This window comes from Pelodiscus sinensis, chromosome 8 (assembly GCF_052426305.1).
Source record: "Pelodiscus sinensis isolate ZL-2025 chromosome 8, ASM5242630v1, whole genome shotgun sequence".
Lineage (NCBI taxonomy): Eukaryota > Metazoa > Chordata > Testudines > Trionychidae > Pelodiscus > Pelodiscus sinensis.
The window spans coordinates 74,203,634-74,219,071 of NC_143059.1; the positions used below are offsets into that span (position 1 = coordinate 74,203,634).

Genomic DNA, 15,438 nt, shown 5'->3' on the forward strand with positions numbered 1-15,438 from the left:
ATATTTATTCTACGATTCCTAGTGAAACGTGTCAGAGATGTAAGGATGGGAATGGCGAGAAGAATAGTCTCTGTTCTAACAATATCCAGCTACACTAATTAATAAGAGTGATAACTACAAACTCTACGTATTACCCAAAACAACTACAACACTGAGCTTATACAACGAAGAGAATCAAACCCTACACACCAACGTACACAGCACACGGAACATGTCACAGCTATCGGCTCGGTCGCGAAGGCCTTGGTTACGCCCGAGAGTCGGGGGAGGTGGCTGGTCGGTGGATCAGGCCGGCAGCGCTTTGGAGTACACGGGAAGGCACACGCACGGTGGTACGTGCGTTGCAAAGACCTCCTCGCGCGAACTGTGCGATGGGTATTTATCCCCAAATCTGCACATCGCTTCCCTGCGCTTGCATATGACCATATACGGCCCAACGGTCACCAAGTGGGGGTCTGTGTCCCAGGGGTTGGGCCGAAAATGAGCAGGTTTCATGCGACCAGGTAAGCCCCGCAGTTCTCACGCCAAGGTGAGGGGTGGGAGAGTCTGAGGCTATTTTCCCCTTTTCACACCTTCCCTCTTTCTAAGGGCCGTGGTGTGCAGGACGGGTGCGGCCGGTTTCTCCCGAGGAGTCCTGCAGCCCACTGCAGCAAGAGCGGCCTGGCCAAACGTTTTTACTGGGGGAGCAGTTTTTTTTCTAACACCCTCCAAGACCCCCATCCAACCCCCTTGCTCCCCGCCCCTTGACCACACCCCCAGGATCCCCACCCCCAGCCAAGCCCCCTGCTCCCCACTCCTTGACCATCCTCCGAGGACCCCCTCTGCTCTGTGCCCCCTTGAGCCCTTCTGCCCCATCCAACCCCTCCCCCGCACCACTCAAAGCGGGGGGTGACTGTGCTGCCCAGGCGCTGGGGGAGCCTGGGCTGCGGGGGAGGGGCCGGTGGCTACCTCCTGGGAGTTGGGCTGGCCCCACTGCCCTGCGGGAGCCCAGGGCTGGACTGAAGGGTCTGAGGGGCCGGACGTGGCCTGTGGCCCTCCTCTGCCCCGCTGAACTAGCCCCGCCCCTTTTATTCTGGTCACTAATTGGGCTTCATCTTGGATTTCCAGCCCTGCGTGCCCAGCGCGTCTCGCCACTGCCCCTGCCAGCGGCCCCCCAGCCCCCAGTCTGGGGCAGAGGGCAGGCCCTGGGGCATCCTCTGGGGCTGGCGCAAGGCAGCTGGTGCCGAGCAGCAGGCTTGGGCCCGGGGAGGGGCAGGCGAGGGAGCTGGGGAACCGGGGTGTGTAGATGCAAACCGCTCTGCCAGCACACCGGCCCCCGCGCCGAGCCCCCCACAGCTCCCCGGCCGGGGCGAGCGGGCGCCAGGGCCTGGCACAGCCAAGCACAGAGGGGCTGCAGCCCAGCCAGACGGGAACAGGAGCAGGCTAAGCCGCGGGGCCTGGGGGAGACCGGGAAGGGGCTGGGTCCTGGCACGGCGGATGTGCCGGGCCTGGAGCGCGGGTGTCCAGCTGGCACGTGGGCTCAGAGAAAGGCTTTGTGCTGCCCACACAATAGAGCAACCGCCAGCCACAGCTGGGGGGCAGCCGGGGCCCTGGGAGAGGGGGCCAGGCAGAGCCGCTGAGCCGCTGGAGTTCTGCCACACCGGGCGCAGAGGGAGCGGCGGGGGGACTATGGGAAGGGGGCCGCGCCGGGGCGGTGGGAGGACCGTGGGAAGGGGGCCGCGCCGGGGGGCGCGGAGGGAACGGTGGGAGGACCGTGGGAAGGGGGCCGCGCCGGGGGGCGCGGAGGGAACGGTGGGAGGACCGTGGGAAGGGGGCCGCGCTGGGGCGGTGGAAGGACTGTGGGAAGGGGGCCGCGCCGGGGGGCGCAGAGGGAACGGGGGGAGGACCGTGGGAAGGGGGCCGCGCCGGGGGGCGCAGAGGGAACGGGGGGAGGACCGTGGGAAGGGGGCCGTGCCGGGGGCCGCAGAGGGAACGGTGGGAGGACCGTGGGAAGGGGGCCGCACCGGGGGGCGCAGAGGGAACGGGGGGAGGACCGTGGGAAGGGGGCCGTGCCGGGGGCCGCAGAGGGAACGGTGGGAGGACCGTGGGAAGGGGGCCGTGCCGGGGGCCGCAGAGGGAACGGTGGGAGGACCGTGGGAAGGGGGCCGTGCCGGGGGCCGCAGAGGGAACGGTGGGAGGACCGTGGGAAGGGGGCCGCGCCGGGGGCCGCGGAGGGAACGGTGGGAGGACCGTGGGAAGGGGGCCGTGCCGGGGGCCGCAGAGGGAACGGTGGGAGGACCGTGGGAAGGGGGCCGCGCCGGGGGCCGCGGAGGGAACGGTGGGAGGACCGTGGGAAGGGGGCCGCGCCGGGGGCCGCGGAGGGAACGGTGGGAGGACCGTGGGAAGGGGGCCGCGCCGGGGGCCGCGGAGGGAACGGGGGGAGGACCGTGGGAAGGGGGCCGCGCCGGGGCGGTGGGAGGACCGTGGGAAGGGGGCCGCGCCGGGGGCCGCGCCGGGGCGGTGGGAGGACCGTGGGAAGGGGGCCGCGCCGGGGGGCGCAGAGGGAACGGGGGGAGGACCGTGGGAAGGGGGCCGCGCCGGGGGGCGCAGAGGGAACGGTGGGAGGACCGTGGGAAGGGGGCCGCGCCGGGGGGGCGCAGAGGGAACGGGGGGAGGACCGTGGGAAGGGGGCCGCGCCGGGGCGGTGGGAGGACCGTGGGAAGGGGGCCGCGCCGGGGGGCGCAGAGGGAACGGGGGGAGGACCGTGGGAAGGGGGCCGTGCCGGGGGGCGCAGAGGGAACGGGGGGAGGACCGTGGGAAGGGGGCCGCGCCGGGGCGGTGGGAGGACCGTGGGAAGGGGGCCGCGCCGGGGGGCGCAGAGGGAACGGGGGGAGGACCGTGGGAAGGGGGCCGTGCCGGGGGGCGCAGAGGGAACGGGGGGAGGACCGTGGGAAGGGGGCCGCGCCGGGGGGCGCAGAGGGAACGGGGGGAGGACCGTGGGAAGGGGGCCGTGCCGGGGGCCGCAGAGGGAACGGTGGGAGGACCGTGGGAAGGGGGCCGTGCCGGGGGGCGCAGAGGGAACGGGGGGAGGACCGTGGGAAGGGGGCCGTGCCGGGGGCCGCAGAGGGAACGGTGGGAGGACCGTGGGAAGGGGGCCGCGCCGGGGGCCGCGGAGGGAACGGTGGGAGGACCGTGGGAAGGGGGCCGCGCCGGGGGCCGCGGAGGGAACGGTGGGAGGACCGTGGGAAGGGGGCCACGCCGGGGGCCGCGGAGGGAACGGTGGGAGGACCGTGGGAAGGGGGCCGTGCCGGGGGGCGCAGAGGGAACGGGGGGAGGACCGTGGGAAGGGGGCCGCGCCGGGGCGGTGGGAGGACCGTGGGAAGGGGGCCGTGCCGGGGGGCACAGAGGGAACGGGGGGAGGACCGTGGGAAGGGGGCCGCGCCGGGGCGGTGGGAGGACCGTGGGAAGGGGGCCGTGCCGGGGGGCGCAGAGGGAACGGGGGGAGGACCGTGGGAAGGGGGCCGCGCCGGGGCGGTGGGAGGACCGTGGGAAGGGGGCCGTGCCGGGGGGCGCAGAGGGAACGGGGGGAGGACCGTGGGAAGGGGGCCGCACCGGGGCGGTGGGAGGACCGTGGGAAGGGGGCTGCGCCGGGGGGGCCGTGCAGGGATGCTGAGGCTCCGGGGCAGCTGGGATAGCTTGGGCAGCAGGAGGCAGGTTGCCCAGGGCTGGGAGCTTGTTGTAGCAACGGTGACCAGGGAGGTTTGCCCCCCCCCAGGCAGCGGGACATTTAAACCCGGCTGGCGCCAGGAGTGGAGCTGCAGGGTCGAGCGCGGGGCCGGAGAGAGGCGACGGGCAGAGCAGGCACCGGCCATCGGACAGCAGCCCCCCCCCCCGTGCGGCAGTGCCTGGCCAGGGCAGGGCCAGGTGCTCGGGGGCGTTGTTAGCTCCCCAGGGTGCTCCGGGGCAGCAGACCCCCCAGCAAGGCCCGTCCACTATGGCCAGCCCTGAAGGCTCCTGCCCCCCTGCAGGGCTCCCCTGCTCCCCGGGGCCAGGGCTGTCCCCCCTCGGCGGCTTGTGCTCCAACATGGGACATCTCAGCTGTGCGGAGAGGTACCTGCCCCAGCTCCGCGCCTGCCGCAGGGACTGGGGGGCCGGGGCATTTGGCCTGACGTTGCTCAGAGTGACTCCTTCGCGCCAGGCTAGGAATGGCCCAGCGGGCTCCGGCAGAGGCTGGGCCTCTGAGAAGTGCACCCTGTGGGGAGCTCTATGGGGTGGGGGCAAGACAAGAACCCTGCCCCGTGTGGAGGGGGTGGGATGGGCCCAGGGCTGGCAGCAGGATGAGGGGGGAGGAGGCTGAGAACAGTGACAACAGGCAGGTGACAACGGGGTGTCGGGCTGCCAGCTGGTGATGACGGGCAGGTGGGTGACACCGGGTGGTGGGGCAGTGTGATGGTGGGGTGACGGCTGGTGACAATGAGTGACAGGGTGACGGCTGGTGACGGTGGGCAGGTGGGTGACACTGGGCGGTGGGGCAGTGTGATGGTGGGGTGACAGCTGGTGACGGCAGGCAGCTGGGTGACAGCTGGTGACGGTGGGCAGGCAGGTGACACCAGGCGATGGCACTGTGATGGTGGGGTGACGGCTGATGACAGTGAGCGGCAGGGTGACGGTGGGCAGGCAGGTAACACCGGGCGGTGGCAGTGTGATGGTGCGGTGACGGCTGGTGACAGCGAGTGGCAGGGTGACACCGGGCGGTGGGGCAGTGTGATGGTGGGGTGACGGCTGGTGACAGCGAGCGGCAGGGTGACGGCGGGCAGGCGGGTGACGCCGGGCGGTGGCAGTGTGATGGTGGGTGACGGCTGGTGACAGCGAGCAGCAGGGTGACGGTGGGCAGGCGGGTGACACCGGGCGGTGGGGCAGTGTGATGGTGGGGTGACGGCTGGTGACAGCGAGCAGCAGGGTGACGGTGGGCAGGCGGGTGACACCGGACGGTGGCAGTGTGATGGTGGGGTGACGGCTGGTGACAGCGACCAGCAGGGTGACGGTGGGCAGGCGGGTGACGCCGGGCGGTGGCAGTGTGATGGTGGGTGACGGCTGGTGACAGCGAGCGGCAGGGTGATGGTGGGCAGGCGGGTGACGCCGGGCGGTGGCAGAGTGATGGTGGGTGACGGCTGGTGACAGCGAGCGGCAGGGTGACGGCGGTTAGGCGGGTGACGCCGGGCGGTGGCAGTGTGATGGTGGGGTGACGGCTGGTGACAGCGAGCGGCAGGGTGATGGTGGGCAGGCGGGTGACGCCGGGCGGTGGCAGTGTGATGGTGGGGTGACGGCTGGTGACAGCGAGCGGCAGGGTGATGGTGGGCAGGCGGGTGACGCCGGGCGGTGGCAGAGTGATGGTGGGTGACGGCTGGTGACAGCGAGTGGCAGGGTGACGGCGGTTAGGCGGGTGACGCCGGGCGGTGGCAGTGTGATGGTGGGTGACGGCTGGTGACAGCGAGCGGCAGGGTGACGGTGGGCAGGCGGGTGACGCCGGGCGGTGGCAGTGTGATGGTGGGTGACGGCTGGTGACAGCGAGCGGCAGGGTGACGGTGGGCAGGCGGGTGACGCCGGGCGGTGGCAGTGTGATGGTGGGTGACGGCTGGTGACAGCGAGCGGCAGGGTGACGGTGGGCAGGCGGGTGACGCCGGGCGGTGGCAGTGTGATGGTGGGTGACGGCTGGTGACAGCGAGCGGCAGGGTGACGGTGGGCAGGCGGGTGACGCCGGGCGGTGGGACAGTGTGATGGTGGGTGACGGCTGGTGACAGCGAGCGGCAGGGTGACGGTGGGCAGGCGGGTGACGCCGGGCGGTGGGGCAGTGTGATGGTGGGTGACGGCTGGTGACAGCGAGTGGCAGGGTGACGGCGGGCAGGCGGGTGACACCGGGCGGTGGCAGTGTGATGGTGGGTGACGGCTGGTGACAGCGAGCGGCAGGTAACCACGACGCACCCGCTCTCTCCCGCAGCGTCACCCCGAGGCGAAGGCTGAGGCTGTGCCCAGACACTCTGACTCCAGGCCCATCCACGCCAGCAGGTCAGCGTCAGCGCCAGCCCCTCCGCTCAGCCCCTGCCCCCGCCAGCCCCCTGCTGACCGTCTCTTTGTCCCAGGTGGCGCGCCGGAGCCCTCGCCCAGCCCACACGCCAGCAGCGGCGGCAGCAGCAGGTACCTGGGGGAGGGCGGCGGGGAGCAGGCAGCTCCGCCCCCTGGGGCCCCCAGGCCGTGGCGGGGGGTGCGACCCCGATGCTTCTCGCCGGGGAGGGTTATCGTGGGTCACTGCAGCAAGCCAGTGCGGGGGAGCCCCTGCTGAGCAGGGACCAGTGGGGGTGTCCCCTGGGGGCCCATGGAGCCACCCTGCAGTACGTGCCGCTCCCCAGGGTGCCCAGCCTGCCAGTGCCGGGGGGGCTGCCCTGCTGCCACTGGGGCCCCCATGCAGCTCGGCCTGCGCCAGGCTGCCTCTTCCCTGCCCACGGGGGTCCCTCACCCGCCTGCCCACCACAGGGCCCTGGCACCAGACTGCAGCACGCGCCAGCCTCTGCCGCCAAACTGTCCATGTGCCCCGTGCCCATGGCGCCTCCTGCCCGCTCCAGCTGGGGGCGCCCCAGGAGAGGGGAACTGCATGGAGCACCCCCGCAGCCCTCTCCCTGGGGTGCTCCCCTGCACCCCCCACCCTGCACACCGGAACCATGGCACAGCCCTGCCCATCCCTCGCCCAAGTGCCCCCCCGCCCTGCTCCGCCCACGTACCCCTCCGCACAGCCCTGCCCATCCCTCGCCCACGTGCCCCCCCGCACTGCCCCGCCCACGTACCCCCCCGCACAGCCCTGCCCATCCCTCGGCCACGTGCCCCCCCGCACTGCCCCGCCCACGTACCCCTCCGCACTGCCCCGCCCATGTACCCCCCCGCACAGCCCTGCCCATCCCTCGCCCACGTACCCCCCCGCACTGCCCCGCCCACGTACCCCTCCGCACTGCCCCGCCCATGTACCCCCCCGCACAGCCCTGCCCATCCCTCGCCCACGTACCCCCCCGCACTGCCCTGCCCATCCCTTGCCCACGTACCCTCCCGCACTGCCCTGCCCATCCCTTGCCCACATGCCCCCCGCACTGATCCGCCCACGTACCCCCCCCCGCGCTGCTCCGCCCACGTACCCCCCCGCACTGCCCCACCCACGTACCCCCCCCGCACTGCCCTGCCCATCCCTCGCCCACGTACCCCCACCGCACTGCCCATGTGCCCCCCCGCACTGCCCCGCCCACGTACCCCCCTGCACTGCCCTGCCCACGTACCCCCCCCGCACTGCCCATGTGCCCCCCCGCACTGCCCCGCCCACGTACCCCCCTGCACTGCCCTGCCCACGCCCCCCCCGCACTGCCCATGTGCCCCCCCGCACTGCTCCGCCCACGTACCCCCCCCCGCGCTGCTCCGCCCACGTACCCCCCCCGCACTGCCCCACCCACGTACCCCCCCCGCACTGCCCTGCCCATCCCTCGCCCACGTACCCCCCACCGCACTGCCCATGTGCCCCCCCGCACTGCCCCGCCCACGTACCCCCCTGCACTGCCCTGCCCACGTACCCCCCCCGCACTGCCCATGTGCCCCCCCGCACTGCCCCGCCCACGTACCCCCCTGCACTGCCCTGCCCACGTACCCCCCCCGCACTGCCCATGTGCCCCCCCGCACTGCCCCGCCCACGTACCCCCCTGCACTGCCCTGCCCACGTACCCCCCCCGCACTGCCCATGTGCCCCCCCGCACTGCCCCGCCCACGTACCCTCCCGCACTGCCCTGCCCATGTGCCCCCCCGCACTGCCCCGCCCACGTACCCTCCCGCACTGCCCCGCCCACGTACCCCCCCGCACTGCCCTGCCCATCCCTCGCCCACGTACCCCCCCCGCACTGCCCTGCCCACGTGCCCCCCGCACCGCACCTCCCATCCCTTGCCCACATGCCCCCCCGCACTGCCCCGCCCACGTACCCTCCCGCACTGCCCTGCCCCCACGTACCCCCCGCACTGCCCATGTGCCCCCCCGCACTGCCCCGCCTACGTACCCCCCCGCACTGCCCCGCCCACGTGCCCCCCCGCACAGCCCTGCCCACGTACCCCCCCCGCACTGCCCCGCCCACGTACCCCCCACTGCCCCGCCCATCCCTCGCCCACGTACCCCCCCGCACTGCCCCTCCCATCCCTCGCCCACGTACCCCCCCGCACTGCCCTGCCCATCCCTCGCCCACGGGCCCCCCCCCCGCACAGCCCTGCCCACGTACCCCCCCGCACTGCCCTGCCCATGTACCCCCCCCGCACAGCCCCGCCCACGTGCCGCCCCCGCACAGCCCTGCCCACGTACCCCCCCACTGCCCTGCCCATCCCTCGCCCACGTACCCCCCCCACTGCCCTGCCCATGTACCCCCCCACTGCCCCGCCCATCCCTCGCCCACGTGCCCCCCCGCACTGCCCCTCCCATCCCTTGCCCACGTACCCCCCCGCACTGCCCTGCCCACGTGCCCCCCCCCCCGCACTGCTCCTCCCATCTCTTGCCCACGTACCCCCCCCCGCACTGCCCTGCCCACGTACCCCCCCGCACTGCCCTGCCCACGTATCCCCCCCCGCACTGCCCCTCCCATCCCTTGCCCACGTACCCTCCCCCCCCATTGCTGGCTCATGGCCTCTCTCATCCCGGCTGATTTCTCTTCCCAGCTGCAGCCAGACGCCCCTGCCCCGCTGCCTGCCCTGCGCGGTGAGTGTCTGTGCTGAGTGCGAGGGGCTGTCCTGTGCCCCTCCCTTGCTCTGCCCAGTGCGCTCTGCCCCACGCTGGCTTGGAAACGCCCACGTGGCCTGGCTGGGGCTGTGCAGTCCCAGCCCTGAGGGGCGGGTGAGAGGCCCCTTCAGAGCCGGCATGGGGCGGCAGGGGGGAGGAAGGAACCGGCCTTTGCGCCCCACCCTGCTGGCCCTTCTACCCCGGGCTCGCTCGGGCGGTGCCTGCGGGCGGAGCTGGCGCTGCCGGCGGTGTTTGTACGGCTGCCGGGCCCGGTGCCCGCCCACGCAGGCCGTGGCATTCATGGAGACAGGGCTGTGTGCAGGCCTAGCCCTCTGCCCCACGACTCCCCCTGCCAGCACCCCCTGCTCTGCGCCCCCCACACGCCTCCTGCCTGCACCTGCTCGGTGCCCGTCCCTGCTCAGACACCCGCGTGGCTGCTGCCCCACATGCCACGTCTTGGGCAGCCGTGTCGTGGCTCCCTCCCTCCTGCCTTGCCCCAGAGCAAGCGCCTGCGAGGAGCCAGCCGGTGAGTGGGGATGGCGGTGCAGGCGGCAGGGCATGGGCCAGGCGAGGGGCAGCGCTGGCTGATCTGCATAGGGACATGTGGGGGGCAGGGCCGTGTGCTGGGGACACACTCGCGTGGGGGGCTGGGTGCTTTGGGGTCCAACCCAGCGCAGGGAGGGGCTGTGCCACCACCAGCCCTGCAGCGCCATGGGTGGGGGCTCCCAGCCTGGCCCCAGGAGCCGGCAGACCCTGGGCTGAGCCGCTTGGCACTTCCAGACCCAGCGCCGGGCTGGGGGGCTGAGCGACGCCCGGCTCTGCGCGAACACAAGGCCCCGCCCGCCGCTCCACCTGCCCCCGGGGCCTGCACCGGTTCTCACCAAGCCCCCGTCTCTGGCCACAGGGGGTGGCTGGCACAATGCCGCTCGGCCTGGCTTGTCTCCCTGGCACCCCCACGCGCCCACCAGGGAGCCCTGCTGCGTCCTGCTCCTTGCCCCCCGACAGCAAAGGGCCGGTCCAGCCGCACTGAGGAGCCTGGCGACTGCGCTGCAGCCCGGGGGCGAGAGGAGGAAGGGCACAGGCCACCCAGCCCCGGGCCAGCCTCCTGGGTCCATGGGCACCTCTGCCCTCCTGGGCCCCGAGCGCCCGCAAGGGGCTGGCATCTGGCGCGTGCAGGCCTGAGCCTGTCCCCGCAGGGGTCAGCGCCGGGAGGGAGCCGGGCGCCTGCACTTCCCACACCTGGCTGGGCGGAGGAGGGGGAGGCACGGCCACGAGAAGCCAGAGGGGTGGTGCTGGTGCTGGGTTTGCCTCTCCCCATCCCTGCGTCTCTGACCCCCTCGGCCCCTCTCCCAGGGCAGCTCCGGCCTCCCTCCTGCTCCCGGCCCTGGGACGGACAGCGAGGTGCTGACCGGGGACTTTTCCAGGGTGAGTGGCTCGTGCCCGTCCTGTGAGCTCGCTGCAAGGGCCTATCACCCTGCCCAAAATTCCTGCTCCCTGCCCAGAGCCAGGCCCCCAGCCGCTCTGCTGGGGCCAGCGAGGCCAGGCTGCCTGGCCGTGCCTGCGAGCACCCAGCCCTCCCCACACCGGCCCCAGAGGGGCGCAGACTCTCCGCCTGTTCCCCCAGCCTGGGGGGAGTGCTGGCTGCTCCCTGGCGGGACACCCCAGGGACTGTGTCCCGCTCCATCCCACGGGTGCTCCCGCCCCGCGACGGTGAATGCGTGGCCCTCGGGGGGGGGGGGGATGTCCCACTCCAGGGAGCGCGGAGCAGGCTCTATCCGTTCACCTGCTTCGTGCCCACGGACTCGGCGACCCTGGGGTCTCGTCCAGCCCTAGGGTTCTAATGCGGCTCTGTGGCGCCCCCAGCCCTGCTCTCTGCCGCTGGAGGACGGCCAGCACCGGGATCTGCGCTACGTCAGCCCCGCCACGGTAAGTGCAGGATGCGCCCACTGCTGGGCAACGGCACGCGTGGGCCCGGCTCCTCGGGTGAAGCACAGCGCGGCACGGCAGCCCCTGCACCCAGACGGACGTCTGCAGCCGCGGGGCCTGCCCTTGGCCCGGCTGCCGGGCGTGCGTCCTGGCTCTGCTCCGCGCCTGTCGGTTTGCTCTCTGCCGCTGTCGTCTGCCTGCGGCTCCCTCCTGCCAGCAGCATCCCCGAGCAGCGTGGACTGCAGCCCTGGCCTCGGCCGTGCGGCTACCCCGCTCCTCACCCCCAGCTGCTGCGCCCTCCCTGCCTGCTCAGCCTTTGCCCCGGTCTCCTGGCTGTGGGGTGGGGACAATTCCCCTGTGGCGCCTGCTGCAGGGAGCACTGCCGTTCTCTCCCCACGGGCCGCGGGGCTCCTGGCCGTGGCAGAGGGCAGGTCTGGCCCAGCTTCTCCCAGGGTCTGTGTGGCTGCCTCCCGCCCAGCAGGCCCGCTCCCCGGCTCAGCTCAGGCAGGCTGCTGTGCCCGGGCCCAGGCTGTCCCTCCTGCTCTGCTGGGACTACTGCCCGGGCAAGCACCCGTCTTAGGGCCTTCCGAGGGCTGGCCCTTCCCTGGCCCTCGGGTCCCTCACCCTCTGCCTCCACTGAACCCCTCCCGGGCTCTCCCCGCACCCTGCCAGGGCTCCTCACCCCGGCCTGCCTTTGCCAGACTTCTCCACTCAGGCCAGGGGCCCAGGGCGGCTCTGCCCCAGGCCTCCCCGTCTGGTCAGCCTGACCCAGCAAGGGCTGAGAACATCCCTCTCTCCCCGCAGCCCCCCACGTCTGGCCCCTCCTGCTGCAGCTCTCTCTTTCCCCCGTCCCTGGGGCTCCCGACTCACTGGGGCTGTGGACTCTACGCCCTCTGGGGCAGCCCAGGTGCCAGCACAAACACCAGTAGCATGGGCCCGGCGCCGGGAGCGAGGGTCCTGGCATGTGGGGGGGGGGGAGGGAAGCCCAGACCAGCCACGACACAGCATGTGGGGAGCTCCTCCCACACCCCATTTCAATCCCCCCACCTCCCGGTCTCCAGGTGGCTGCCCTGCTGCGTGGCCAGCCGGCCGGGGAGGCGGGGGCGTGCGTGGTGGTGGACTGTCGCTATCCCTACGAATACGCTGGAGGACACATAAAGGTAAGAGAACAGGGACGTCTGCTGCCCGGAGGAGCTCCCGGTACCGCCGCTTCCAGGGGTGCTACAGAGCCAGGGCAGGAGCTGGGTGTGTGTGTGGGGGGCTCCTGGCTACTCCAGCCCCAGCCTTGCCCAGCAGGGGGCACTGTGGGGAGGGACAGGAGCTGGTGAGAGGGGGGGGCTCCTGGCTACTCCAGCCCTGGCCTCGCCCAGCAGGGGGCGCTGTGGGGAGGGAGCAGGAGCTTGGGGGGGGGCTCCTGGCTACTCCAGCCCCGGCCTCGCCCAGCAGGGGGCGCTGTGGGGAGGGAGCAGGAGCGGGGGGGGGCGCGCTCCTGGCTACTCCAGCCCTGGCCTCGTCCAGCAGGGGGCGCTGTGGGGAGGGAGCAGGAGCTTGGGGGGGGGCTCCTGGCTACTCCCGCCCCGGCCTCGCCCAGCAGGGGGCGCTGTGGGGAGGGAGCAGGAGCTTGGGGGGGGACTCCTGGCTACTCCAGCCTCGGCCTCGCCCAGCAGGGGGCGCTGTGGGGAGGGAGCAGGAGCTTGGGGGGGGCTCCTGGCTACTCCAGCCCCGGCCTCGCCCAGCAGGGGGCGCTGTGGGGAGGGAGCAGGAGCTTGGGGGGGGGACTCCTGGCTACTCCAGCCTCGGCCTCGCCCAGCAGGGGGCGCTGTGGGGGGGCGAAGTTCTTCAATTATTCCGTTTCTAAAGGCATCGTGCAGGATGCTGGGCTGCCCGGTGGTTTTGCCTGGGGAGGGACACGGCGCTTTGCCTGTCCCGCACTGACCACCTCTAAGGGGTGACCATGCGCCCCCAGCCCTGCGTGGGAGCAGTGGTGAGCCGTGGCCCTGCCTGTGCTCCCACACCCCTCAGATGCCCTCGCTCTCCTGCAGGGAGCACTGAATCTGTACCGAGAAGAGCAGCTGGCGCCGTGGTTCCTGCCAGGTCCCTTGGGCACGACCCAGTGCCCCCGCAGCAGCATCGTGATCTTCCACTGCGAGTTCTCCTCGGAGAGAGGCCCCCGCTTGTAGGTGCCTTAAGGCCTCTCCCAACTGCCCCCACTTCCTCCCTCCTCAGCCCCCTGCCCTTTCTCTGACAGGGAGGGGCCCATGTCCCTCCCAACGTCCACCAACGTGCTGCCAAGTTGGGGGCGCTGCAGTGTCCCCCCACACAGGGCGTGCCCAGCTCCCGTCCCTGGAATGCTGTCCAGCGGGGGCACCAGGGCAGCCATGGCTGGGGTGCAGCAGGGGCAGGCCGAGGTTGCTGATCCCCCCCATGGTGGTGTCCTCTCAGGGCTAGGCCCATGCCTGGCTCTAGCAGCTGGGGCTGACCAGTCTCACCGGCTAACTCCACAGTGCCCCCCAGTCCCTTCTGAGCTCACTTTGGCCAAGCAGACTCGCACACCCCTGCCCCGTCCTGTGCCCCCTAGGTGACCGGGGGGCAGCGGTGAAACCCCTCTGTGATTGTGCAGGTGCCGCAGCCTGAGGAGAATGGACCGAGATGCCAACCAGTACCCGGAGCTCTGGTATCCAGAGCTGTACGTGCTGCGCGGCGGCTACAAGGAGTTCTATCAGCACTTCCAGGTGCCCGTGGGGGTGTTGCAGGGGAAGGGGTGGCATAACCGTAGTCAGAGAGTTGTTGTTAACGGTTCTAAATCCTGCTGGAAAGGGATAACAAGTGGAGTTCCTCAAGGGTCTGTTTTGGGACCCGTACTGTTTAATATCTTCATCAATGATGTAGATATTGGGATAGAGAGTACGCTTATTAAGTTTGCAGATGATACCAAACTGGGTGGGGTTGCGACTTCTTTGGAGGATAGGGACATAATTCAAAATGACCTTAGCAAGTTAGAGAAATGGTCAGAGGTAAACAGGATGAGGTTTAATAAAGAGAAATGCAAAGTGCTCCACTTAGGAAGGAACAATCAGTTCCATACATACAAGATGGGAAGCGACTGTCTAGGAAGGAGCATGGCGGAAAGGGATCTAGGGGTCATAGTGGACCACAAGTTGAATATGAGTCAACAGTGTGATGCTGTTGCAAAAAAAGCAAATATGATTCTAGGTTGTATCAACAGGTGTGTTGTAAGCAAAACTCGTGAAGTCATTCTGCCGCTCTACTCTGCACTAGTTAGGCCTCAGCTGGAGTACTGTGTCCAGTTCTGGGCGCCACATTTCAAGAAAGATGTGGAGAAATTGGAAAGGGTACAGAGAAGAGCGACAAGAATGATTAAAGGTCTAGAGAACATGACCTATGAAGCCAGGCTTCATGAACTGGGCTTGTTTAGTTTGGAAAAAAGAAGATTAAGGGGGGACATGATAGCGGTTTTCAAATATCTAAAAGGGTGTCACAAGGAGGAAGGAGAAAATTTGTTCCTCTTGGTTTCTGAGGACAGGACAAGGAGTAATGGGCTTAAAGTGCAGCAGGGGAGGTTTAGATTGGACATTAGGAAAAAATTCCTAACTGTCAGGGTGGTCAAATATTGGAATAAATTGCCAAGGGAGGTGGTGGAATCTCCCTCTCTGGAGATATTTAAGAACAGGTTAGATAGACATCTGTCAGGGATGGTGTAGGTGGAGCTTGGTCCTGCCTTGAGGGCGGGGGGCTGGACTCGATGACCTCTTGAGGTCCCTTCCAGTCCTATTATTCTATGATTCTATAACCCAAGTCCTGGCTCCCAGCCCCCTGGCCCTAGCCACTAGACCCCACTGCGCTCCCGGAGCTGGAGACAGAACCCAGGAGTCCTGGCTCCCAGCCCCTGGCTTTAGCCAAGTATCACACGCTCTCTCTTTCCAGGGTCTCTGCGAGCCCCAGGGCTACGTCCACATGCGGCACAAGGGTTTCCGGGCCGAGCTTAGGAACTACCAGCGGAGGAGACAGCCTTGGAGCCTGCGGAGGATCCGCAAAGAGCTTTTCAAGTCCCCAGCTCCGAAACAAAACCCTGTCCCCAGGGACTCCCCTCCCCTGGCAATGGAGAGCCTGTCCCTGTCTCCCAGCAAGGGGCCCACTAACTCCACCCCCTGCCTCTGAAATGGAGCTGCCCCTGTGGCAAGTCAAACCTTGCCCGGCTGCAGGGGCACCATTTCAAATGTTGCTGGGGGGGGGGGGTGTGAGCTGTGCACACCATGGGGGGGGGGGGAGAGTGAAAGGGGGCAGACTGAGGGCAGCAGATTCAGCAGGGCTACCAAGGCACTGCAAAACTCTAGTTTTTTGGCAGACAACTTATAATCAGCTGGCCGGAGCACTGTATCTAATTCCTATATAAACAAAAGAAATGTAAATAAAAATTAGACCCACTCAGAGCTCTAATACTAACAGAGCTGACAGTGGTTAGCCTGGAAATGTCAATGTATATTCTTTGTTCCTAACTCTGCTCCACCAGGACTCTGGGCTCTCTCTCAGCTCTGGGAGGAGAGTGGGGTTACAGTGGGGGTGGGGGGAGATACATTTGGGCTCTATATAAGAACATCAGAATGGCCACAATGGGTCAGGCCACAGGTCCTTCTAGCCCAGAGTCCTGTCCTTCAGGAGGCATCGTCACGATCCATCCCGTCACCCATTCCCAGCTTCTGGCACAGAGAAGCCAGGGCCACCAT

The 15,438-nt window shown here is 69.5% G+C and overlaps 1 protein-coding gene across 1 annotated transcript; it reads left to right on the forward strand.

The window, feature by feature from the left end:
- Nucleotides 1-3,549: 3,549 nt before the first annotated feature.
- LOC106732684 (M-phase inducer phosphatase 3-like) lies at nucleotides 3,550-14,944 on the forward strand. Its single transcript, XM_075934475.2, has 10 exons — nucleotides 3,550-4,089; nucleotides 5,978-6,045; nucleotides 6,120-6,174; nucleotides 8,707-8,746; nucleotides 10,121-10,192; nucleotides 10,631-10,693; nucleotides 11,755-11,853; nucleotides 12,736-12,869; nucleotides 13,314-13,425; nucleotides 14,639-14,944. The coding sequence occupies exons 1-10, from the start codon at nucleotides 3,974-3,976 to the stop codon at nucleotides 14,870-14,872; spliced, it is 993 nt and encodes a 330-aa protein (XP_075790590.2). The 5' UTR covers nucleotides 3,550-3,973; the 3' UTR covers nucleotides 14,873-14,944.
- Nucleotides 14,945-15,438: the final 494 nt, after the last annotated feature.

What these genes read in the sequence shown, in the direction of transcription:
- LOC106732684 (XM_075934475.2), top strand. Translation starts at nt 3,974, where the DNA reads ATGGCCAGCCCTGAAGGCTCCTGCCCCCCTGCAGGGCTCCCCTGCTCC. An exon ending in CATCTCAGCTGTGCGGAGAG is followed by an intron (nt 4,090 to 5,977) that starts GTACCTGCCCCA and finishes TCTCTCCCGCAG; the next exon opens with CGTCACCCCGAGGCGAAGGC. An exon ending in CCCGCTGCCTGCCCTGCGCG is followed by an intron (nt 8,747 to 10,120) that starts GTGAGTGTCTGT and finishes CCCCTCTCCCAG; the next exon opens with GGCAGCTCCGGCCTCCCTCC.